General features: G+C 44.1%; 1 protein-coding gene across 2 annotated transcripts in view; it reads left to right on the forward strand.

Annotated features, from left to right (window-relative positions):
- Positions 1-24,948, forward strand: part of LOC144127802 (uncharacterized) — a 43,553-nt gene extending 18,605 nt beyond the window's left edge. The window contains exons 2-4 of one of the 2 annotated variants that reach the window (XM_077660722.1): positions 1,455-1,730; positions 24,189-24,281; positions 24,803-24,948. In XM_077660722.1, coding sequence (XP_077516848.1) covers positions 1,455-1,730; positions 24,189-24,281 — 369 coding nt within the window. In that variant the 3' untranslated portion in view covers positions 24,803-24,948. Of the gene's footprint in view, positions 1-1,454; positions 6,315-24,188; positions 24,282-24,802 lie in introns of those variants that run through there. The other variant, XM_077660721.1, reaches the window with a different exon arrangement.
- Positions 24,949-26,072: the final 1,124 nt, after the last annotated feature.

A 26,072-nucleotide genomic window follows, 5' to 3' on the forward strand; every position in this document is an offset into this window, starting at 1 on the left:
CGCGGAATACCACCTTCGCTTGCGCTCTTGTTTCCTCGGGGAGCATCTCGCTCATGGCCACGAGTACCTCCTCCGTTGTCTGATCTGTCTCGGTGTTTTCCGATAACTGCGGTTCTTTCTATCCTAGCTATCTGCGCCCCCATGCGTCGGCCACCTCAATTCTCTGGTCGAGGATTTCGTAAGCATTGTTGCGTGCCTGTTCTAGCATGTGCCAAGCCTCGGCGGAGAGTAATAATAATAATAATAATTGGTTTTGGGGGGAAAGGAAATTTCGCAGTATCTGTCTCATATATCGTTGGACACCTGAACCGCGCCGTAAGGGAAGGGTAAAGGAGGGAGTGAAAGAAGAAAGGAAGAGAGAGGTGCCGTAGTGGAGGGCTCCGGAATAATTTCGACCACCTGGGGATCTTTAACGTGCACTGACATCGCACAGCACACGGGCGCCTTAGCGTTTTTCCTCCATAAAAACGCAGCCGCCGCGGTCGGGTTCGAACCCGGGAACTCCGGATCAGTAGTCGAGCGCGCTAACCACTGAGCCACCGCGGCGGGGCCGGCGGAGAGCAAGCAATCCGGTTTTTTGGACGCCAGCTCCTTCGTCACGGTGCACAGCAGTGACGCGCTTTCTCTAACATGCAAATCCCGGCCTGCTGCTATGCTGAGTGGCACCCGGCCTAGTCTCGCTACCACTCTAGCACCAAAAGCGGCAACAAGCGTGATGTTTCCTACTTCCTCCTTCATGTTGATATCTAGACACCACCAGGACGTCGTTGGGATGTCTGTATAACGTCCGCAGTGGGATTACCCCGAAAACAGTCTTGGCCTGGTCGTTACACGAACATGACGCCCGTATAAAATCCGCGGCGCGATCATCCCGAGAACAGTGGCAGATCGGATGTTATACGGACGTGTTTGTATTCAAGGGTGCAGATGTCCATACAATTCTAATGACCGCTCGAGTGGCATGCTCCACTGTACTTTTTCAACATCTCTGGCCAGCAGGCTTGATATATTGAAATGAAAATTGGTTTTTGGGGAAAGGAAATGGCACATTATCTGTCTCGCATATCTGTGGACACCTGAATCGTGCTGCAAGGTAAGGGATAAAGCAGGGAGTGAAAGAAGAAAGTAAGAAAGAGGTGCCGTAGTGGAGGGCTCCGGAATAATTTCGACCACCTGGGGATCTTTAACGTGCACTGACATCGCACAGCACATGGGCGCTTATGCGTTTCGCCTCCATCAAAACGCTGCCGCCGCGGTCGGGTTCGAACCCGGGAACTCTGCATCGGTAGTCGAGCGCTCTAAACAGTGAGCCACCGCGGTGGGTTTATACATTGATGCGAACAATAATCCATGCGATGTGTAAGCGCAAACCAGTACTCATTGTTGACATGTTCCATGGGCGTGGGGACAGCGTCGTCATGCGGCTGCTTCACGGAATGCGTTTCTTCATGCAGATAACGGCAATGCTTCATCTCAGCGCGGGACCTATGGCACCGGCTGATGCCATTCCGGCTACGCCTGTGACTGTCGACGTTCAAGTTGGCAGCGTGGAAATTGGAGAACTCTGGCAACCCTGCTACACTATGGCTCCATCGTACAAGTCCTGCGCATCGTCCACGACATCACCTTTCCATCTGGATAAAAACAGGCTGGAGTGGCCTGCGCCTTTCAGTGGGCGTGGGGACAGCGTCGTCATGCGGCTGCTTCACGGAATGCGTTTCTTCATGCAGGTTGGTAATAAGGAATCCATGTTTGCTAAGAAATCGAGCAATATGTGCCTGCTCCTGTTCCCACGCCCGGGAGTGCTGCTGATTGTGCTCGCCCAGTGCTTCGATGTTTCTCGTCAACTACTTTTGGTGTCGGGGGATGTTGAGCTTAATCCTGGCCCCGGGGCGGGCTCTGGCGCTGCTACGCGGTCCAAAGACAGCGCTGTTGATATTTCTCTGCAGAAACAGCTTAACGACATGTTGACTCTGTTAGAAGGCGTTAATTCAAGGACCGCTAAAATGGAGTTAGAGCAGTCACACTTAATAGCCTCTATAAGTGAAATGAAACTGAATCAGGAATCTATGATTAGAAACATTGCCGATATTGACGCGAGGTTGTCGGCAGTCGAATCTAAATCATCCGCCAGCGATGCGGCGCATGGGGAATTGCGGATTTTGCGTGAGCTAACCGATCAGCTTGTCAATGAAAATAACAAGTTACGTCTTGGACAGGCTGAGCTGGAAGATCGGCAGCGCAGGGATAATCTTCTGTTCTTCGGCGTACCCGACAGTTTGTCGGAAACGTGGGATGAAACGGAAGAAAAATTATTGAACCTTGTTTCAGGCTGCTTTGATCCAGTTCTTACGAATGACATGTTTGAACGAACACACAGGATTGGTGTGTTCTCGGATAAAAAGTGTCGTCCGATTGTTGTGAAGTTCCGGTCTTTCAAAACAAAACAACAAATCCCAGTGCAGTCTACCAAACTTATAAATAAAAAGGTCACTGTAAGTGAAGATTATTCTTTGCAGACACGTGTCGCTCGAAAGAAGCTTGTGCAGTTCGCGAAGGATGCTGACTTTAAGTATAAGCTGAGGTATAACAAACTGTATTGTAACAACAAATGCTACGCCTTTGACCCTATTCGCGATAGCATTTTTGAGCTAGCTGGCCCACCGGGATCTTTAGTGGCCCCTTATCGCACTGCTTCTGCTTCTGGCTCGCCACACGCTTCGCCATAGAGATACGTGAGGGGCAGTGGACGGGCGACTGGAGATAAGACAGCGCTTTCAATTCTTTTCACAAACATCAGAAGCATAATACCAAAGCGGGAAGATCTAAGCTCCGTCATCGACTCATGTGATGCCGATGTTGTATTGCTGACCGAAACATGGCTCTCTGCAAAGATAGAGAGCAAGGAACTGTTCGATTGCAAGAAGCGCTACAATGTTTATCGTTCTGATAGAGGTCACAGAAGTGGAGGAGGTGTTTTAATAGCCATCGCCGATAATATTGTGTCTTCGCCCATTAGTCTTTCTAACACCTTAGAGTTGGTTTGGGTTGAACTTCATGTTCATTTCAGGAAACTGATTCTGGGCATATGCTACCGTTCCCCGTCATCGTGTGCAACTTTCGTTGAAGATTTGCATGATGCTCTTAACATGATCTCAGTACGTTATCCGGGTGCGGCAATCCTTCTTGCTGGTGACTTCAATTATCCCAGCATCGTGTGGACTAATACATCGCCGTATCCTCGCCCCTTTTCTACCGAATGCAATAACGTTTTGCGAACCTGTTTGGATTTCAACCTTTCGCAGCTAGTTACTAAGCCAACTCGAGTCACGCCATCATGTTCCAGTGTATTAGACCTTGTGTTAACCAACGCGCCGGATCTTATCCCTTCAATCTCGTACTTACCTGGTCTTAGTGATCACTCCTTGCTTCATTTCGATGTAAAAATTAAAATTCCTAATCGCCGGAGCATTTTCAAGTCTATTAGAGATTACAAACGGGCGGACTATGATGCCATTAATCGTGAATTAGCTCTTTTCTTAAACAGTTATTTACCAGAATTTTCACAGCGTTCTGTCCACACTAATTGGGAATTGTTTAGGGACACTGTTGAACGTCTCACTAATACATTTGTGCCACTAAGACTTTTGCGGTGTAATAGCCAATCACCGTGGTTCAATAACATTTTAAAAAGGCTATTCAATAAGAAAAAACGTTTGTTTCGCTCGGCCAAATCATCGAATTCGCAACAACGATGGGACGGTTACCTTTCTGCGGCCGCTGAGTACAAATTAGCTCTGAAAAATGCTAAGGACTCCTTATTTAACAGTACTTTGCCTGCTCTGCTGATTAATAACCCTAGACAGTTTTGGAACACTGTGAACCAGAAAGATAGTTCGTCAATACTACTTACATCTTCTGACGGCGTTGCATATTCACCTAATGAATGCGCTAGTGTTCTTAATAGTGTTTTTGTTGCTGCTTTTTCTGGCAATGTTTGCCTTACCAATCAGGAGTGTCCGGTCTTGGATGCTTTTCCTATGGATCCAATTCTTTTTGACACAACTGGCATCCTGAGAATAATTGAGAACCTTAAGATTTCTTCCTCCTGTGGCGTCGATAACATTAATTCGAAATTTCTGGTTAATACAAAGATGTACAGTTCAATGATCCTTACCAAACTGTTTGACCAATCTCTGGAAACAGGCTGTATTCCCAATGACTGGCAGGTTGGGAGGGTGATTCCGCTGCACAAGTCTGGCGATAAACATTGCCCTGATAACTTTCGCCCTGTGTCGCCCACCAGCATTCCATGTAAAATCATGGAACATGTCATCTACTCTCATCTTGCTACATTTTTAGAATCCAATTGCTTTTTCAGTAATGCCCAACACGGCTTCCGTAAATCATTTTCATGCGAAACCCAACTCATATGCTTCACAAATGACTTGCATTGCATTCTAGATCGCGGGTCCCGTGCTGATCCTATATTTATGGATTTTTCTAAAGCATTTGACAAGGTTTCACATGAGCTTCTTATTCTTAAACTAAACAGCCTTAACATCGATTCCACATTACTTGCATGGTTGTATTGCTTTCTTTCAAACCGAAGTCAGTTCGTAACAGCAAATAACGTCAACTCAGGTTCCTCGCCTGTTGGCTCTGGTGTGCCTCAGGGGTCCGTTCTTGGGCCCCTCCTCTTTCTCATTTATATAAACGACTTACCCACTACTATATCGTCTTCCGTTTGTCTTTTTGCCGATGACTGTGTTATTTACCGCGAAATTAATGACGATAATGATGCATCTGTTCTTCAGTCAGATATTAACAAGGCACTGGATTGGTGTAACCTGTGGAATATGAAGCTAAACATTACTAAATGCAAGCATTTGCCCATTTCTCGTCTGTCTACTACACACTATACCTACTGCATTAATGGCATCACTCTTGAAACTGTGTCGTCTTATAAATATCTGGGTGTTCATGTCTCTTCTAACCTGTCTTGGAAACCTCATGTTGACTACATTATAAATAACGCTAACCGCATCCTTGGATACCTTCGCAGAAATTTTTCATGTGCACCGAGTTCATTAAAACTACTACTTTACAAAACTTTGGTCCGCTCTAAATTGGAATATGCTTCATCGGTGTGGAACCCTGGGGTCGAATCTCTCATTTCTGACTTAGAATCAGTTCAAAACCGCGGTTGTCGTTTCATACTTTCCAACTATCATCGTACTAGTAGTGTAACTGCCATGAAAGCTAACCTTTCCCTACCGCTTCTTTCCCATCGCAGGTCAATAGCTTCATTATGTACTTTTCACAAAATTTATCATAATCCTTATCTTAAAAAGAGGTTGTTAAAAAGACCATCATATATTTCAGCACGCATGGATCACCGCCACAAAGTTTGGATCCCTCCTTGTCGCACGAGATGTTTTCACGATTCATTCATACCCAGAACTTGTGTCAGCTGGAATCACCTTCCCCACGATATTGTTGAAATTACCGATACTGTTGCCTTTCGAAACGCTGTTACTAATTTTATATAAGTCTCTGTCTATATGTATGTTTTATTTTATTTGCTGCTGTTTTCTTTTGTGGTTTGTTTTGTGTAATGCTGCCTTTTGCTAGTGCTGTTACTAATCTTAAATCAGTGTGTGCTGTAACTATATTCAAATTTTTTAGCTGCTGTCTTTGTTTTTTGTACTTATATGTTATTCCCACTCCCCTCTGTAACGCCTAACGGCCCTGAGGGTAAATAAATGAAATGAAATGAAAAGGCGTTTTTGCATGACGTGCGTACTGACCTTTCAACAGTTCTGTATTGTGCCTTCCTTCCTCTGCAATATATCTGCACTGTAGCTAGGAGTACTAGTGAAATTATGAGTTCAACTTGTTTTTTGTCAAGGCATAGGCCACTTCTAATTAATGTTTTTCCTGGTTAAGGTCCTGGCTCTTCAAATTAAATTCGTGCTGAGTAAACGCGTGTTAAGGATCTTGTTGAGTTAAAGGATGCAGTTTCATTTTTGGTGACATTCTGACGGATCTGAAATGCAATGAGTCGTCAACCTCCAGGTGATGCTCTGGAGCTCTGTATGTAGTATGGCATCCCTTATAATTCATGAAAAGCTAGAGGATGAGAAATCTAATTTTTTTCTACATTGGATTAAAAAATACTTAAAAGTAGACAGGCTTGATAAAGTTGCGTGCGGAAATCGGTTATAAAGTTTTCTTTTATTGTGGCTTTCGGAATGAACATACTTCCCTTTTATTTGGAGAAAACTGGCTCTGCAATGTTTTCAATAAAGAAGTTCTGGCAGTTTTATGCACACAAAGAGTTTTAAGTCTGTAATAGCTTAAGTCGCGTGAAAGTACCAATGAATAACATTTTAAATTATTCGTGTATCAATGCCATAAAATACTGACATCTGCTCTTTGCAACCAGTGCTTAATTTTTTAACCACATATGCACATATGGAAAGAATGAATAATGCCAGAGGAATGAAAAACGGCTCAATTATTGTACGCATACTAAAATCTGTTAACAAGAAAAATCAAACAGCACTACACAACAGCACCAGAAAGAGTGCCGTGTTTGTCTCCTCATCTTTCTTGTCCTGTTGTCTAACGCTATTTGAATTTTCCTGTCACCATGAAACACCAACTCGCCAAACCTGCTGTCCTTCTACACTAAAATCTGGACAGGACTTCTGCAAGCTGTACAACGGTAAATTTGACAAGCTGCAACTGGAAAACACCGCAAGGATCAGTACCTGCTTGATGTACTTCCTTGACAATAGCAAAGTAATAGTCCAATATAAGCGCAGATTTCCTGCAGTTCTATTCAACAACTGACCGGCATTAGTGCTTAGGAGCCTAGGTCAGTGAAACCTATACAAAAAGCCAATGTTATCTATCTTTTTTTAATTAGAAAAAGCATTTGACATGATGTGGTAGTGAGAAATTTCACCCAGAAACATGCTAAAGCATTAAAAATGTACTGGCATGGAAACGCAGAGTCTATTTGGGCAAAAACTCTCCCTTCAAAGTTCATTTGGGGAACACCCTCAAAGAAGTTTTCATAGAGGAAAACCAAGTCCATCAAGCATTGTTTTATTCATCCTGAAGATCAACCCAGCAGAGATAACCACTCCTTCCTGGGTCCAATATCTCTTGTTTAAAGGCAACAAAAATTAAGTATGTAACTAGCAGCCTAATTAAGATCACAATAAACCAAATGAGCAGATGGGTGGTTTTAAATCTGCCTCTAAAATATCAGCACACATCTCCTTTGCACGAAAATTGTTACTTTTCACATCGGTTGAGCTGATATTGAAAATCGAGGTCGCATCAGATTTTTGCAAAATATGACTAAGTGCGAGGTTCAAGAGGCTAAAGTATCCTTAAAGTCCTCTCCCATAGAAGATGGAGTGCAAAACAGACTCCACATTGCACATACATCAATCGCTTGTAAGATCAAAGATGGACTACAGCTAGGTCGTGTATGCCACAGCCCAGGCATCTGCTCAAAATATTTAGATTGAGTTCATGGCTCTAGGCCTTAGGTGCTTACGGAAATCCCCAATCAAGAAACTTCGTGCTGAGAGCTTTCTTTGAAGTTCATAATATGGTTCCTAGCACCATCATAGGAGCAGAAGGTCCTTTCCATGCCGAGTCACCCAAAACCTGTTGATAAAAATTATTCTGATTTCATACCACAATGTTTCTCACAAATACCATGGCTATACACGTAAAACAGTTTTCTGAACAATACAGACTGAAGTGCTCAGTGGAAAGAGTTTATTTTATAATGAAAATACTTTTGTTCCTTGACTGCAGAAGGAAATTAACTGCACCATTCAGGTAACAAAGTATGATGAAAGGCTGTGAGGGAATCTAAAAAGTTTTCTAAAATTTAGATACTTATGCAAGTTTCACCGCTTTTTAAATTGCTATCATAACATGCACGAGAGTGTTGGTGCAGTTATGAGGGCATCACTGAGATAAGTGATCAATATAAATAGCAGTTATAGCATATACATAGCAGAAATGTTTGGCATCCTACTGGAACCTAAAACGGTTTTTGTGTATACAAAACAAAGGGCAGAAATTATGCATGGCATCCTGCTGGCCCTTAAAGCAATCCGACAAAAAGACAAAGACTTTTGTCTGTAGAGGAAGAAGAGGTATGTTAGATGCTTTTTAGTCATTGCAGTGAAACAAAAACATTCATTAATTCAATGAAATCACAAGGCTGACGGCTAATGGGCATGATATCTCTGCTGGGTTGTCAGTAATGCAGGCATAGCGGCCGGCAACGAGCGTGCACATGGCGTAATAAGAACTTCTATTCGGAGATGCAGACATTGAGATTCCACTTCACACCACCACTTAAAAGGGCACTGTGGAACCAGTGGCAATAGAAGTGGAATAATAAGCGCATCAATAAACTTCATTCCATCATGCTGATATGGGAGTAGAGAATCTATACAGTCACCAAAACAAATTTTATGCAATCATTCTTGCCATGCAACAAATTGAATACACTCATGCAACACACAGTCGCCCTATAGGAGGTATTCACGTGACGTCATCCGCAAGGGGCGCGGCATTCTCTATGTTGGTGGTCGCGCGCGCGGCAGCCGCAGCATTTATTTCGCTTGTGATGTGTGAAATGTGAGTGTATTTAGCGTCTCGCCGCAGATCATTTCTGTCCGACCCGTAACACCATGTGACTGAGTGGATAGGCCGTGAACTGCGCGAAGCAGAAAAGAGCGGGCACGCTGAAAATGTTACACTTTGTGAAAACTTCGACGCGCAGGAATGTGCAGGTGCCGGCGTGGTGTGCGACGTACTACAAGACGGCTGCCGTGCGCTGAATTCACCCATATTAAGGTCCGCCTTGTGCACGGCGTAATTTTGTCGACAGGCCGAGGAATTAAAGCATGCAAATCTATGAGAGGGTGCAATTGCTTGACAAGCGGTCGACCCCACATCCGCGCTGAGAGTGCCGACGGCCGAAGTGCCGTTTTTCACCTAGGTGAGTAGTTAAACGTGTCTGTTCGTTTAGCTAGCTTAACTTTTCAACTCTGTCTGCTGAAAGTGACGTGTTACTACTGAATGCAGCGGAATCGCTGCACATCGCGTTGCTGCGAACCGGCCTACAGATTCCAGGTTTTGTGCACTGGAAGCAACGCTACGTTTCTACAATAAAACCTGCAAAACATTCTTGCTGTCTGCCATTCAGCTGCGAGTGCATGGCTGTATTTGCTCGACCATTTTGTCGCGTAAACAAAAGCAGCTATGACGCAATATGCCTTTTGCTGAAACAATGAGGCTTCGGCAGTTCGCTGAATACAGCCGCTGGAAATATGAGTTTCTGCAGCGTCCGTTAAGGAGTATGGGTAATTAATCATGTGCTGTGTTATCCACTATGTGTCCTGCATGAGTAGCTGACAGTTATGAACTGATATTAAAAGCGGCAAGTCGTGTACATTCTTGCGTGCAATGCAGCCGGCCTGCTTTGCTGCCGAGTTGCGGCACGCAGCTCGGTTAAATTACGGCTAAAATTACGGTTAAATTACGGCTCGAAGTATCATGGGACGGTGAGCTATTTGTTGCAGGACAGTCAGATTTTTTGGGGAACACAGAGTGGCGTTACTAAGATATCCCATTCCGTCCACGACATAAAGTTTCTTACTATTAACTAGAGGGAAAGCTGGCGGCGCTGCACCTCAGCCACGAGGAGCGCTCTAAGTATCATGGGACGGTGAGCTATCTGTTGCAGGACAGTCGGATTTTTTGGGGAACACAGAGTGGCGTTACTAAGATATCCCATTGCGTCCACGACATAAAGTTTCTTACTATTAACTAGAGGGAAAGCTGGCGGCGCTGCACCTCAGCCACGAGGAGCGCTGGAAGTATCATGGGACGGTGAGCTATTTATTGCAGGACAGTCGGATTTTTTGGGGAACACAGAGTGGCGTTACTAAGATATCTCATTCCATCCACGACATAAAGTTTCTTACTATTAACTAGAGGCTGGCGGCGCTGCACCTCAGCCACGACGAGCGCTCGAAGTATCATGGGACGGTGAGCTATTTGTTGCAGGACAGTCGGATTTTTTGGGGAACACAGAGTGGCGTTACTAAGATATCACATTGGGGATATTCGAAGCTTGTGATAGTTTGCGCATATTTGCGATTCGCACTGCCCTTTCACTATTCGAAATTACGAATTTTGTGTTCATCTAAACTTGCTGTGAGACATTTCCAAACGGCAGTATCGTGCACTTGTCGCATGAGGTGACTTGCTCCAATTTCTTCTTCGAATGGCTGTGAATCCGACTGGCAGCGATAGCCTCGTTTTAGATCACTACGATTGCTGCCTGGGCTCGTTTTGTTTCACCAGCAATACAGGAGAGAGAGGAAGGTTGCTGTCACGTAGATTATTCATTTTTGCCACGTAGAAATCTTCATCGGAAACATTGAGCTCAAAGCCATTTTGCGCAACAGCATCAGTTTTGTTTTTGCGCCTTCGTGGTCCGCTTTTAGATGGTTTGGGCCAATCACGGCTGTGGGGCAAAATCGATATACAAGCATGGGCTGCATCGATATCTTTCGATACTTTTTGAGTGCCGGTGCAGTTGAACCCCAAGACATGGATGTAACAGAGACATTGTCACTCACTTGGTTAGCTACCCTCTTTTGTAACAGTCATCAGTATTGAAGATATTCATCATCATTTATTATACCCTTAAAGGCCTCTGTTGAGGCATTACATAAGGGGGGGGGGGGGACAAAGCAAATGCAACTAAGAATAATACGTTAATACAACAAAACATAATGCAATACAATAAAATGAAAAACGATACATCACAATACAACGTCGGTCAATAATGAAGGGCACAAGGCTGAATTAGGCGGTAACAACTACAACAACAACAAGAAAAATAATAAGTTAACTGGGTGAAGTTTGAGAAGTGTCTTTTATTCAGTACAGTGATTAATTAATGCCTGTCGAAATTTAGTAGCGTCGCGCTCGTTAACAATGTAGTCGGGTAGCAGGTTCCAATTTTCTATTGCAGTTGGAAGAAAAGATTTATTAAATGCCAAGGTCGATCCATGTATACGTTGAATGCTGAGGAGGTTAAACAGGCGGCGCGATGTTCTGATGGGAGCTAGTAATAATGTGTCACGAAGATCAGGAAAATTGTAATATAACTTATGAAAGAGGCAGAGTCGTGCGATTTTCCGTCGGAGCTCTAGTGGCGGGATGTTAAGTGAAGATTTAATACTGGTGGTACTGCTGTGTCTATTGTAATTTGAGGATATAAAACGGGCTGCTCTGTTTTGAACGGCTTCTAAGGTGTTAATTAAGTATGCTTGGTGAGGATTCCATATAGCCGCTGCATAATCAAGTATGGTACGGGTGAATGTTTCGTATGCTAATTTTCGAACAGAAGGAGGGGCTAGGTACAGGGATCTTCGGATGAGGCCAAGTGATTTTGATGCTCTAGATGCTAGATATAAGATGTGTTCCGACCAGGTTAATTTGCTGGAGATGGTGATTCCAAGGTACCGATATGATTGGACTTGGGTTACCGTGTTTGACAGGAGTGAATATGCATATCTGATGTTGGAACGTTTTCGCGATACTTGCATGAATTGGCACTTTGAGACATTCAGCTGCATAAGCCAGTCGGAACACCACCGTTCTATTATGTGTAAGTTGTTCTGAAGCGATAGTTGATCCCTGTTAGTGACAATGCGACGATAAAGGATGCAATCATCCGCAAAAAGCCGAATAGTGGATGAAACACCGGAAGGAAGGTCATTAATGAAGATTAGAAAAAGAAGTGGGCCAAGAACGGAACCTTGGGGAACGCCAGAGATAACGTTAGTAGTGCCTGAAGGATGATTGTCGATTACTGTGTATTGGGAGCGACCTGTTAAAAAGCAATGTATCCATGATAAAACGAGAGGATCAATGGACAGTCCGGAGAGTTTAGACATGAGGCGAAGATGGGGCACGCGATCGAAGGCTTTAGAAAAATCTAAAAAGATAATCTCAGTTTGGAATGAAGAGTCCATATTTAAGTGGAGGTCAGTGGTAAATTCAAATAGCTGAGTTTCACACGAAAAACCGGAACGGAAACCATGCTGCTTAGTAAAAAAGAAATTGTTCTGATCGAGGTGTGATGCAACATGTGAATATATGACGTGCTCTAGAAGCTTACAGGCAATGCATGTAAGAGATATTGGGCGATAATTTGAGGGATCTGATCTGTTACCTGCTTTAAACACCGGCACAACTTTGCTTATTTTCCAGTCTTTCGGAAGCAAACCCGTAGTCAATGACTGCTCGAAAATAACTTGAAGGAATAGGCTAGAACTTTCCCTAGTGCTCTTAAGAAATTTTGCAGGAATTCCGTCAGGGCCTGGTGCTTTCGACGTTTTAAGCCCATCAATTATTTTCACAATACCTTCCGCTGCAATGTGAATGGGGGGCATTTGAGGAAAATTTGAATTGGGAACTGGTGGTATATTTTGAGGGGGCTCATGGGTGAACACCGATGAAAAATATGAATTCATTGTATCTGAGCGGAGTTCTGTGGGAACAGATGCACCACGTTCGTCAAACAAGGTGATGTCTCGTGAACGGTGAGTGTGTGGTGCCAGTATGGACCAAAATTTCTTTGGATTATTACGAATAATGTTCTGCAAGTCCTGATGAAAGAATTTCTTTTTACTGTGTCGTAATAACCGTGTATATTGGTGAAGACATGCCAGGTATTTTTGCCATTTAGAAGCGAAAGTAGAATTTTTCGCTTCACGGTAGAGGCGTTTCTTTTTATTCGATAGTCTTCTTAGTGTGTTGGAATACCACGGTTTCCTAGCATCACCGCGAATACGTATGAGGGGAACGTAAGCATCAATAAGCGATAAAATTTTATTTTTATAGAGTAGCCAGTTTTGATCTATTGTTCGAGCAGGAGAAGAATTTAGGAAGTACGGAAAATACTTATTAAGCTCGGAATTAATCTTAGCGAAATCGGCTCTTTTGTAACTACGGATGTATTTTATTGACGGTTGTTTCATGGGGATTGGAATAGAAAGATCACACAACAGCAATTTATGATCACTGAGGAAATCAACACATGACAGTGACCGGATAAAATCTGGATTTGATACCAGGATAAGGTCAAGAATATTAGTGCCCCGGGTTGCTATTTTAACTGTTTGCATGAGGTTAAATGTGAGTACCATGTCAAGAAATTCGTTGGACTGACGAGAAGGTGCATACAGATTGTTCCAGTCAATGTCTGGGAAGTTGAAATCCCCACAGACCACATGTTCAGCATTTGGAAAGCGAAAATGCAAGTTTGAAAGGACACTGCAAAGATCGTCAACAAAGGTACTATCGGAATCAGGCGCACGGTAGCAAGCTGTGAGGATAACAGTGCTAGAAGGTAGAGATATTCGGACGCATGTTATTTCGTGGCTACAAGTAATCTTGACTGGAAATGAAGGTATACTAGATTTTACAAAAACCAGCACTCCGCCTCCTCTGCGCCCAACCCTATCAAGCCTATGAATAGTGAATAAGTTTTCATCGTCAAGTAACTCGCTGTTATCAACGTCAGAATTCAGCCACGATTCTGTGAAAATGGCAATGTCGGTGTCGTTGTCATGAAGGAGGGTTTCAATGGCCTCTTTTTTGGATAAATAACTGCAGATGTTTGTGTACATTACTGACATGACCTTATGAGCAGGTATTCTATTCCGGCTAGACTGTTGGTGAGGGGGAGTGGAAAATGGAAGCGTAGCCGTCGGCAGTGAGCGCTATGATTTGACCTCTAAAACAGAATCGGATTCGGTATCGTAGATAAATTGCTTTTCATCGATGATAAGTTTGTCGAAACGCATCTTGAACTTGCTGTTACATTCCTTGCCAAAAGCGTACAATTTCTGGCGGGCTAATCGGACTCGGGCAGAGTAGTCTTCACGTATTGCATAGGTTGATGTTTTGAGCTGCGGTATAGCTGACAAAATTTTGGTCTTATCTTTAAAATGAGAAAACTTAGCAATAATTGGACGGTTCTTTCCAGGCTTGAAACGGCCCAGTCTGTGAGCGCGTTCAATCGCGGTGTCACTGATACTGATGTCTAGTTCCTGTGAACAGAGTGATATTATATGCTGTTCTGACTGTGTCCATGTTTCGTCACTGGCATCTGGAATCCCAAAGAATATTAGATTAGATCGGCGAAGTCGATTTTCCGCGTCATCACATTTGTCGTTTAGCTGTTTAATGTGCGTGGTCAATTTCACGATTGAATCTGAGTCTGCCCTGCTTGACTTGGGATTTTCAACGCTTTTTTCCAGTGCGTCTACGCGCAAAGAAAGGTCGTTTACAAGTTTGTCAAATTTCGTTTGAGCTGTGCGGATGAGTGTAAGCTCTGCGAGTACGGAGTTCTGGGTGGCTTCTAATCGTGCTATTGCGTTGGCAATAGTTTCAAGTGTGACATCTGCATGACTGTCGACAGGTCCGGGATTTAGTTCGACATCGCCTGACATAATAAGCTGTAAGTAGACAATACACGCGTTGAGCGAACACATGCATGCGCAGCGTAACATCCTACGACAGGCGTCGCGTATACCAGGGGGGCACGACACCGCTATAACGAACGGATCACTAGTGCAAACGCAAGTAGCGTGCGGTAAGTAACTGACCTGCATCAGAAAGGGCATTTTCGTGACCAAGTTCACTGTGGTGTCGTGCCCCAACTGGTTCCAAGGCGTCGGTGGCTTTTGTAGTGACCGGGTAGCACCTCCCAGGAAGATAGCTGAATGATGTTGCCAGACGAACGATGTGGAAAGTGCTGGAAGCGGCGGCCGGTCAATGGCTTCTTCTCCAAGATAATGCTTGGCCAGTAGGTTCCAGGCGGATCCGTTGTGGTGGTTCGGCAGGAAATAGCCGACGTTGTCGTGGCAGACGAAAGCGATGCTCCAAAGGATAGCCTGCATCAGAAAGGGCATTTTCGTGACCAAGTTCACTGTGGTGTCGTGCCCCAACTGGTTCCAAGGCGTCGGTGGCTTTTGTAGTGACCGGGTAGCACCTCCCAGGAAGATAGCTGAATGATGTTGCCAGACGAACGATGTGGAAAGTGCTGGAAGCGGCGGCCGGTCAATGGCTTCTTCTTCAAGATAATGCTTGGCCAGTAGGTTCCAGGCGGATCCGTTGTGGTGGTTCGGCAGGAAATAGCCGACGTTGTCGTGGCAGACGGACCAGTGTGATGGGAAAGAGGACTGCAGGTTCACATTATCTCAGCGTAAAAGGTCGAAGAAATAAACCCAGGCGGCATGTGGGAAAAAAGGAAACTCTATTGTGAGAAACTAAGAGAAAAGGAGGTAAAAACACATAAACAGGAAAGCTGACAAAGAGAACACTCGCGACAGACAGAGGAAAGGTAGAAGGACAAAGAGGAAGCGTTCACTCAAGGTTCGGCGGAACGTTCATCGTCCTGAGTGTGCTCTGTGAAGGTGGTGCGTCGGGCGAGGAGGTGTGGCGGGGCGTTGGCGCAATCAAGCCCTCAGGTCGACGCTCTGGTGGACGACAGGGTCAGGTAGTCCGGGCACGCCGTGGTGGAGAGAAAGGCAGCCCCCAGGTCTGGTAACCCGGGGATGCCGTGGTGGATAGAAAGGCGGCCCCCAGGTCTGGTAGTCCGGGAAGCAGCGGAGAAGACCAAGCGGCCCGTGTTCTGAAGCTGCCGCACAGGAAGGGAACCGCGGTGCCTAGGTCTGGTGGGCCTGGCCCTCGACGACGGCTGTCCAGGTCTGGTATCCCGGACGTCTGCGGCTAAGGCCCAAGTCTGGAAATTCGGGGAGCCAGCAGATCTTCCCCACGTCCGTCGCCGACCGCGTTCCAACCGTTCTCCCTTCCACGCGCTCTTCGCCACGTCTCCTTCTTTTTTTTTCTTCCCCTTGAGTGTCTTCGCCTGCCGCAGTGTGGCGCTAGCTTCTGACAACCAGTAATGTTTGGTCAAGAGCCTCGTGTATGAGAGACATTTTACCATACGTATTTAGTCGCGTGAGGAACTTACTCGCGATAATGAGCCCCCACTTTTGTCGCCGAGAATTGCTTTTTATAGCTTTAGCTTTTCTTAGCGCAGACCTTGGAAGGATGCTGCGCACAGAAAACATCACAGCATATTCATCTTGTGAGGAGAGCTTTTGCAAGGCTGGCACACTCTGCGAACTTGCTTCGGGCCCTTGACAGAAGCAGCGGCAGTTGCACCCAGTTGTGCCAATGCATGCTTAGAAAGTCAGCTAGCACTTCAGCATCGGAGAAGAGTGCAAACTAAAAAAAAACATCCTCTAGAGGAAGAAGGACTTTCTGGCCACCGAAAGATTTGACCCGTGTATCGGCGAGGGCTGTGCATTGCAGCGCACTGTCAGGGGCACAAATACCTGAGGGCTGCGAATGATGGCCCAGCTGACACGCGCAGTGTGAAAACCTACCAGGTGAAACTGGCCCCCGAACGTGTGAGTACCGCACAGTGGTACCGGCGTCAGGGGTGCCGTCATTGCCATTAAATTACATTTAACAATTAAACAGTCATTGTGCACTAGTGCTGATGGCTGACAACAAGGAAGATTTGCAAAGGTTGATAGGCATCTGCAGTACAGAGGGAGATAGATTCGATTTCAAGTTTAGCAAGGAAAAATTCATGGTCATGACATTTAATGATGAGGGCGGCGAACATAATATACAGATCACGGTAGAGGCGGTGGATAAGTACCAGTATCTTGGGGTGTGGATATTAACGGTGCTGAGTATCTGACAGAGCATGAAAAATATGTAATGAATAAAGCTAGTAGGAATGCAGCTGTCGTGAAAAATAGGGCACTGTCGAATTACAATAGGTATGAAGTGGTAAGAGGGATCTGGAAAGGGGTGATGTTTCCTAGCCTGACTTTCGGTAATGCGGTCCTGTGCATGAGACCGGATGTTCAAGCAAGGTTAGAAATTAAACAACGTGGCTTAGGGAGGCTAGCTTTAGGAGCACATGGCAATACACCAAATCAGGGGGTACAGGGTGATATGGGATGGGCGTCGTTCGAGAGCAGAGAAGCTAGCAGTAAGATAGCATTTGAGGAGCGATTGATAAAAATAGAGGAAAAGCAGTGGGCTAGGAAAGTTTTCAGATACCTGTGCATATGGAATGTTGACACGAAATAGAGAAAGCGAACTAGAAAATTGACAAGCAAATATCTGCACAGCAGTAGGGGGGCAAATCAGCAATTATCGGTTAAGAAAAAGGTTAAAGAAACAGAGAAAGCTCTGTGGAAAACAGGGATGCTCACAATATCGGCACTGGGAACATACAGGATGTTTAAGCAGGAAATTGCCAAAGAATATATCTACGATAATTGTAGGGGAAGCTCTTTGTTGTTAGATGCCAGGACAGGAGTTTTGCGGACTAAGACATGTAGAGTCAGGTACCACGAGATATGTCATGAGGTGCGTGTGGTGAGGAGGGGGAAACGACTGAACACTTAATACTTTTCTGTAAAGGGCTTCACCCTACAGTGGAAAGCAGCAGGGCTCATTTATTCAAAGCGTTGGGGTTTAAGGACAATGAAGGAAAAATAGATTTTAAACGAGTAGAAGTAACCAAGGGGAGGTTATCTGATTGGTGGCTAAATTTCAGGCAAGGGTGAAATTTCAGGAGTCGTGGCTAGGTGGCTTGAGCCACCACCCTATTTAAAGGGTCCAGCCTTATCCAGCCATTCATCTGTCCATCCGTCCATCCATCCATCACCCGCAGCATCTGCTTTCTGCTGCAACTGCAAAGCTTGCATGCCGCTTGCTGTGTGCACGTTCTGATGGTACCAGTCTACTGGTCTTTAATCGCCACCAACGTGTAATGCCGATGCTCTTGTTTATGGAATATACATATTGCGTACAACAGTTTCCATGTTTGGAAAATGCAACAGCTGATCTCTAGTGAGTTGGGAACACACGAAGATCGATGAATTCGCCAGTTTCTAGTCGGAAGGAAGTGGATGGCTTTTGAGAATTTTTGACAGGAGAAATTTACTTCCAAGCAAGCATATGGTAGTTTTTCTTTCACTTTTTACTGTTTTGTTTTTCTTCTTCGTAGTCTCAAATGTTGATGACAGGCTGACCTGGGGAAGTACACTGTCATTTAAAATTGCGCATTCGCAATTTATTACCTACTGTACAGAAATCGAGATCAATGTTCTAGGTAATGTAAATTGATCTGACAAGTAAACAGCACAGCTTACGGAGGCCTTGTAGAAATTAATCAATACAACTAAGGATGTCATGCGTCTCAGTGTTTTATATTTTCTTTGTGCTCAATTCGAGGTTCAGCTATACAGGAGAGAAATCCCTAAGCAGAAAATTGTCGCCGCTGATAGCGTAAGTTGAATGCGGGATCAGCTGAAATTAACTGCCACCATGTCTCTTGATGTCCTACTGGATGCGACGCTAATCCCAAAGCGCTTAAGATTGCCTCCAGAATGTGAGGCATCCATTGTTTTTTTTTTATTTTTGGCCTGTGTGGAACGTTTTGAAATATAGTAAGCACTACGCGTCACCTAGAAGAATAGCCAAGGGAAAGATGCATGTGTTATCGTAACCTAATGAACTGCCTGCTGCAATGTGCTTAATATAGTGCAGGTTGCGAACTGATTAGTCCAGGTGTTAATCGTTAAGACACAGAAATACAAACCGTAGGTTCAAAACGAAATTTAGTGGTGATAATTAGCCATGCAAGAATTTGATCTGCCTTAACCAGAAATAATCATTTCGTTTTGTCTTCTTTGCTGTACTCATTTACATTGTTGCTTAAATTACCTGCCTGCAGAATTTTCTCTACAAAATAATCCTGGATAGAAGGCTGAAATTTTTTCAATTCACGATCAGTAAACTAAAAAAAGTTATGTACTTTGCATATCTCAACTCTATCTCAGAAACATTCAGGGAACACAAGTTTTGCCTTAAGGGTATGACGTGGTAGCACCACTGGGTCCCTTCAGTGGCCTGGGATCCTCTTTGCATATCGCTTTGCAGATATGGACACTGTTGTATGTTTATTTATTTGTTTATTTTATTATTTAATTTTTTTTATTTCTCACAAGGCCTTCTGTTAACCAAGTTGAACAAACGTTAAAAAATATATGACATGATGAAGGACAGAGACTGAAACGATGAAATTGCATCATGTTTTCAAAATCTAACAGATCTGATAAAGTTGGAATGTTCACTGCCAGCTAAGAGTGATGCAGTTTTATAAATAACAGCATCGTTGCGTTTTGGACGAGTTGGCTGTTCATAGTGGATGGAAATCTTGCACACAACACTAACATGGATTAGAAAGGGGACACACACAAGTGCAGACTTCAACTCCATTTTTATTGCAAGTGCAACATATATATATGCTTCCACAATCAGGTAAATGGCAAACAAATGGCAAAAAAACACTTTGATATCTGCAATGCCACACATGCTGAACACCAGCTCAATTGTTTGTCAATTAAGGCTATCGACGGAGCACTCACACATGCCTGGCCTCTACAATCTCCCTGGTCAACTGATCCTTGTGGGAGTACAGAATCTGGCATTTATTAAGTACAGGACAGCACCCTTCACACGACCGGCGATGCACTGCTGCCATATGTCCTTCTACGCCTTGCTGCACCTTTCAGCAATATCCTTCTAGACGTTCATTTATGCTTAGACCAGTTTGGCCGATATAGCATTTGCCACACGACAAGGGTACCGAATAGACCACGCCTTCTCTGCAATTCACAAACTAATTTTGATGCTTTATCGTGCATTTCACAATATCAGGTCTAATCGGACCCCTCATCCTGCACAGTCTGCCTAGTTTCATGGGGGCCGAGAAGGGGACTCTAACGTCAGAGCGAGATCCTACCTTCTTGAGGTGATGGGATATTTTATGGATATACGAAATTATGACCAATTTTTGCTTCCTTCTCTCTTCTCCTTTACTTGCTGCTTCTGAGGCTCGTTCTTCAGCGCTCATCGTTGTCTGAATCTTTCTTTTGAGGTACATGTGTTCTGCGACTGCTAGAACCTCCTCTTTTGGAGAACCCGACTGTTGCAACCGCGACACCTGCCGGTGAAAACTTTCCTGCATTGAATGATGGCACGACTTGCCAAGCTCTTTCGGGATTTCAGAAGGCTCTTTCGGATTGGGCTATACTCTTTTTAACTAGTATTGAGTGTGCAGATGGAAATGAAATCAGAGGTTTGTTAACTCTTGGTTCGTATAACCAACAGTCGTAGCTTGGGTTAAAAACGATCGTGGCACCAAGAAACTTGATGCTGTTGTTCTCGGACACGTTGGGAGTGATTTTCAATGGCTCCAAACGCCTTTTAAAACATGTAAAAATACTTCCGATTTGTGCGTCAGCGTTCTTTTGAGTATTGTCTACAACTACTAGAAAATCATCGACAAAACAAAAAACACTTTCAACACCAAGGCCATGTAATTTGGCGGAAACCACCCTGTCACACTGCACTAAAAACAAGTCACTTAATGTAGGAGCTATACATGAGCCGATGCAAATACCATGTTTTTGCAGGTAAACGCCCTTGTGAAAAGTTACAAAAGTAGATGTTAGGTACACAGTCAGTAATTCCAAAAATGCAGCTGAGTGGCATTCTGAAATGCAATGGCACCATAGCAATCAATACATGTTTCTACACAGGACAGCAGTTCTTCATGCGGCAAGGAATAATAAAGATCTTTGATGTCCACTGATAAACCATACAACCTCCATCTGTCGTTGACCTCAAAAAGACGTTCATTTACACATCAGCCAAACTTGCCAATCTGTATATGAACGCCTAGCACTGCCGCAAGGTGCGGCAAGGCGTAGAAGGACATATTTCAGAGCATTGCTGGTCGTGCGAAGGGTGCCGTCCTGTACTTAATAAATGCCACATTCGGTATTCCCACAAGGATCAGTTGACCCGGGAGATTGTAGAGCCCAGGGAAATTCTTAGATGTGGCCAGGCATGTGTGAGTGCTCCGTTGATAGCCTTAATTGATAAATAATAATTTTTTTGGATGGGGGAAGGGAAAGATAGAGTCGCAGTTGGTATTCAGCACGTGTGGCATTGCAGATATCAAAGTGTTTTTTTTTTGCACTTTGTTTGCCATTTACCTGATTGTGGAAGCATATATATATATATATATATATATATATATATATATATATATATATATATATATATATATATATATATATATATATATATATATATATATGTTGCACTTGCAATAAAAATGCAGTTGCTTGTGTGTGTCCCCTTTATGGTCCATGTTTGTGGTTTGCGCAAGATTTCCATCCAGTATGGACAACCACGTGACTTGTATTCCATTGTATTCTCATTCCTTTTAAGGTAATAAAAAAAAATTTCAGTGGTCGACGGGTAACGCAACCGGCTCACGACTCAAGGGGCAGCGGTTAGAGTCCCGTTTTTTTCTCTCTTCAGCGCAATTGCTTTTCTTTCTTCAGAGGCACTACATAATGGTGGTAGAATGATGACACGACCTTGTAGACCAAAGAGAAATTCTGTAATGACGTCATCACTGTTATACTGTGTGATCGTTGTGGGGTGTTTAATTATCCACGCAAGTTCATATGGTTGTGACGTCGTGACTTCTCAACCAGTCCCAGTTTCCTCGACACGCCAACACCAACTTGGGCACTTTCGCTGCTGAACGGGATTCTTACTGCCTTGTCGTTAACGCCGCCTTCATAAAATACAATTTCGCATCGTGTCATGTGGTCCTGTATACAGAGACTTTTTTCATTTGCTTCGCTTGAAGCATGGCCACATCGTGAGGCTCTTTGAGACAGACGGTTTGAGGAAATGCTGTTAACACTGTTGAGTGAAAGAACACCTGAACGACAGAAATTAACAACATATGCCTTATAAAAACTGTTAGCCCTTTTAATGGTGCTGGGAAAATAACAGTTGGCCTTCCCAAGTGCTTGCACCTTTTAGCACAGGGCAATTAAAGGCAGAGGCAACCGGTCAATACTGCAGTAACAAACAAAGAGCCTCAGAGACAGATTTGATGAAGAACATTAGCTTTAAAAAAAGGATTTTACTAGGCTGCTTGTGGAAGTGATCATTTTCAGCGCCTCTATGGCTTCATTGCAGTGGTAAATTTTTAGCGAAATCAGCTGCACCAACAGTGGAGCTTAAAGAAATTTGAGAAATATGTGCGACTGGATTTGTTTAAGGCGGGGTGAGACTTTGGAAATGAGTTTCTAAAGTTGGCTGTACAGCAGTCGTAATAAAAGCTATGGCTATAAAATTTGCAGAGAATCTTAAAGATAGACTCAGCATGCATTATATCTTAAACCTAGTTTTAAACTTTGTTTAGTATTATTATCATTTTTTCTACTAATATACTGTTTTCTTAAAATCAACTATCAACGGAGTGTAGTAATTTTGTACAAAAGTCACAGCCAACGCTTTACCTTGAAACTAAAATTATGTGCTTCCAACAAAAAATAGAATTATGTTTTTTCTTTGTCGATGCAATAAAATTGCCTCATAGGAATGTTTTTTTTTTGGTGGGGGGTTCAGAAAAATACAAATGCGCCTAAGCGATTGATTCTAGTCCCAGTTATGTAAAGCCAGTAATTAACGTAGTAAAAAATTTTGTTGCACGCTATAACTCCTGAAAAAAAGGTACACAAACCTCCAAAAATATTGTTTGGAGAGAACGCCTATGAAATCTCTGAAAACTGTTTTATTTGTCAAAACTTCTCTTCAGAGAAGAGCTAAAGGAGGAGCCATACCGGCTGAGAAATGTACTATCAACAAGGCCAACTTCCAAACCGAAACCAAAACCTGAGTTTTTGATCAAAAACTTCATGGCATTGAATTTTTGCAGGTATCCGAAGCGAAAAGACCATGCCGAGGTGAAATACTCTAGTCTAATATTTTTTCTGAAAGATTAAGAAATTCTCTATCACATGATTGCAAAATCTCAAAATCGAATTTTTTCGCAAAACAAAGTCTCGCTCCACTTTAAACCTTTCAAATACAGTGCGCTCTATCAGATACAGTAAATATTCCAGAAACCACAGAGAAATTTCTTAACGTTGCAAATGATATTAGCAGCTTTACTAATACTGGCAATTTCAATGGTATTTGAAGTATCGACAATACAGAGCGAGTATCTGTTTCGTGAATACAATTTTTGAGGTTATCAGTGTCAAGTATTGTGCCTGGCCCTGGCCAGAACTAAGCAGGGTGGCGCTTTGTCTTGAGGCGCTGCAAGGAGGGATGGTCCTGCTCACGTTGCTGCTCTTATGTTCATTTTGCCAGCAGTGGCCTGCCTTGCCATTATGGTCCCAGTCACTCCTGCAGCGAGGACGCATCTTACCGTGCTTCATGGAAGCATTCAGTAAACTCCTTTGTCTTGTGGCCTTTAAGTCAAACAGTGATGTTAGATTGCTCTGACTACGTGTTTCCCCTTGCCTGGCAGCAAATCATGCTCATGGTGGGTGAAAACAAAATTTGCCTACATAATCATAGTCGTGCTTTGTCGAAGAGCGCAGCCCATTGCTGTGTTGAACGGTGCCAGAGTAGTGCACCTTCGCATGAGGTGAGGCTGCCCATACCGCTTCCGTTTGGCACTGCGTGTCTCATATGCGGTTCAAGTACTGTGGCAGCTATGCTCAAAAATCGCATTACTGAGAAGCGTCAGCCAATTTTTTTATTCCTTTATTCGAAATGAAATGTCCCCACTTCGCTCTCGCCCTACCACATGCCAGCCATCCCGGTTAGCTCAGTTGTCAAAGCGACTGCTCTGGTGGATTGGTGGTCCTGGGTTCGAACCCCAAACTAAGAAAAAATTTTCTATAACTACCAAGTGTCTATGGTAGCTGTATAGCTTTCCTTTGTAGCCGTATGGCTGCCAACCAGTAATTGCTCCCTTATTATCTTTCGAAAATATTTGGAATTACTCAAAAATATATGAATCCATGCGCAAGTAACTTTTACTATCCGTGCTTGCTGCGCACCTAGCAATTTGATATTGGTACACCTCTGATCCAAAGTGCCTCTTTTACGACAACTCAGAAGCGCCTCTCTTGCACCAGGGTTGTTCGAGCAGCGTGCAGCGGAGTACCTCCTGTATCTGGAACAGTCTGGCCGAGGGCTGCGGCAGCTGGGCAGGAAGGTCCGCACCATAGGTGGGTGTACCGCATTGCCTAGTTGTGCACAATTCCCGCTTTTCTTGATGGGCTAGTTCTGCCTGCTTCGCTCTCCATGTCTAACTATTTCTGGTCTATAAGCTGCTCAGGGAACAGAACAAAGTAGTTGCCTTGGAAGATCAGAACAGCAGTTGGCCGAGGCCAAGGCATTACATGTGGCAGAGTACCCTGGCGGATAGGAAATTTTTTAGTGGTAGCCGAGCCACTTGTGCATGCACTGTGTTTCACATTGGATATCTCAAAGCCGATTCATGAAGTTTAAAAACTGAGCTTGCCTTCAGTGTCGACTGCCTTCACTTTTGCAATTCACAATTGCCTTCACAATTGCAAGGTGGCTTGGGCCATTCACATCTCTGTGTCGGCTAGTTTATTGGCAGAATGTCCACAGTGTGCATTAAGGAACTTGCGAAGAAGCACACACATGCAGCCAATATGTAGAGGCCCCATGCATGGAACAAGTTTCATGCAGTTGCCACAGCATCATTGGCCGCCCTGTGCAGGTGAGATGTTCAGGAATCTGAAGGCCTTCCAGCGTGAATGAAGCAAGCCTGGGTGCCATGTGAGCCAAGGACCATGGATTAGCCCCGCGATTGCTGTGTGGTATATTGAGTCTGTAAGATGATTAAAAACAATCTTTATTTCCTTAGCTTTATTGTTTCTTGGTCATTCCATTGGTGGCACAGCGTTGGCTTAGGAAGAGCTTTGCCAATCATTGTTTGACTTACATTGGGCTCATGCCACTACTTGTGTCTCTCACTTACTTTATTAGTGATAATAATTGCTTCGGTACCTCTCTTACATCACATCCCCTGATGGGGTGTCATATAAGGGGGGGGGGGGGGGGGGTTTGCAGGCATTCACAATGGTTGCATATGATGGGAAGGGCATTCCAGTCCGTTTCTGCGGTAAAAAGAGTGGTGTGGGCACGTGGATGTGAAACTTGAAGCGGATGACCAATGCGAGGCGATCTGCATGGTGGGATTGCACAGATGTATGGTCGCTGTCTTAGTGGTAAATAAAAGAACTCGGGAAATGGCAAAGCTGGCGACACGACGGCAAGTAGAAAGATCAGATAAACCGGACTGATATTTTAGAGACAATATGCTAATGTTGCAGGAGTATGAGGAGCGAATGAATCTGGTGGCTCTGTCTTGTACAGCCTTGAGGGCGTTTGTTAAGGGCATTTGTTAAATATGCTTAAGGAGGGTTCCAAATGGCCAGTGTATATTCCAGCTTAGTTCCGATAAGCAAGGCGCATACTTGAAGTTTAACATGTTGTGGGGTGTCTCGCAGATGGTGCTTTAAGAAGCCTAGTGTTTTGTTACCCGAAGATATTAGGTTGGTTACATGCATGTGTCCGTTACATGTGTCCGTCTTTTCTTCGTCCCTTTCTCAAAGTTGCACTGTGTTATTCAGCTTTCATCAGAGGCGTAGCCAGGGGGTGGCTTATGGGGCTTCAGCCCCCCTCGAAATTTTTTGTAATGTTATGCATCGCGGACCAAAACAACCGCCGGCACTGGAAATCATGCTGGAATTTGTCTACAGTGTCTTTTTCACGCTCAAAAAGACATTTCAGCACGAACGTTTGGAACTCAGGCTGGATTTTGTGGCAATTAACGCCCATGCACCTGGAGTCACATATTGCAAGGAGCCCCATCCGAGCACAGTTTAAAGGCCATTTCGATGACGGAGCAGCTCGTCGCGGCATCTCGTGGCAGCCGCGGAATCTACAGAGCGCATGGATTTCAGTTCCAAAACATTCTGTATATA

Source organism: Amblyomma americanum, chromosome 4 (assembly GCF_052857255.1).
Source record: "Amblyomma americanum isolate KBUSLIRL-KWMA chromosome 4, ASM5285725v1, whole genome shotgun sequence".
Lineage (NCBI taxonomy): Eukaryota > Metazoa > Arthropoda > Arachnida > Ixodida > Ixodidae > Amblyomma > Amblyomma americanum.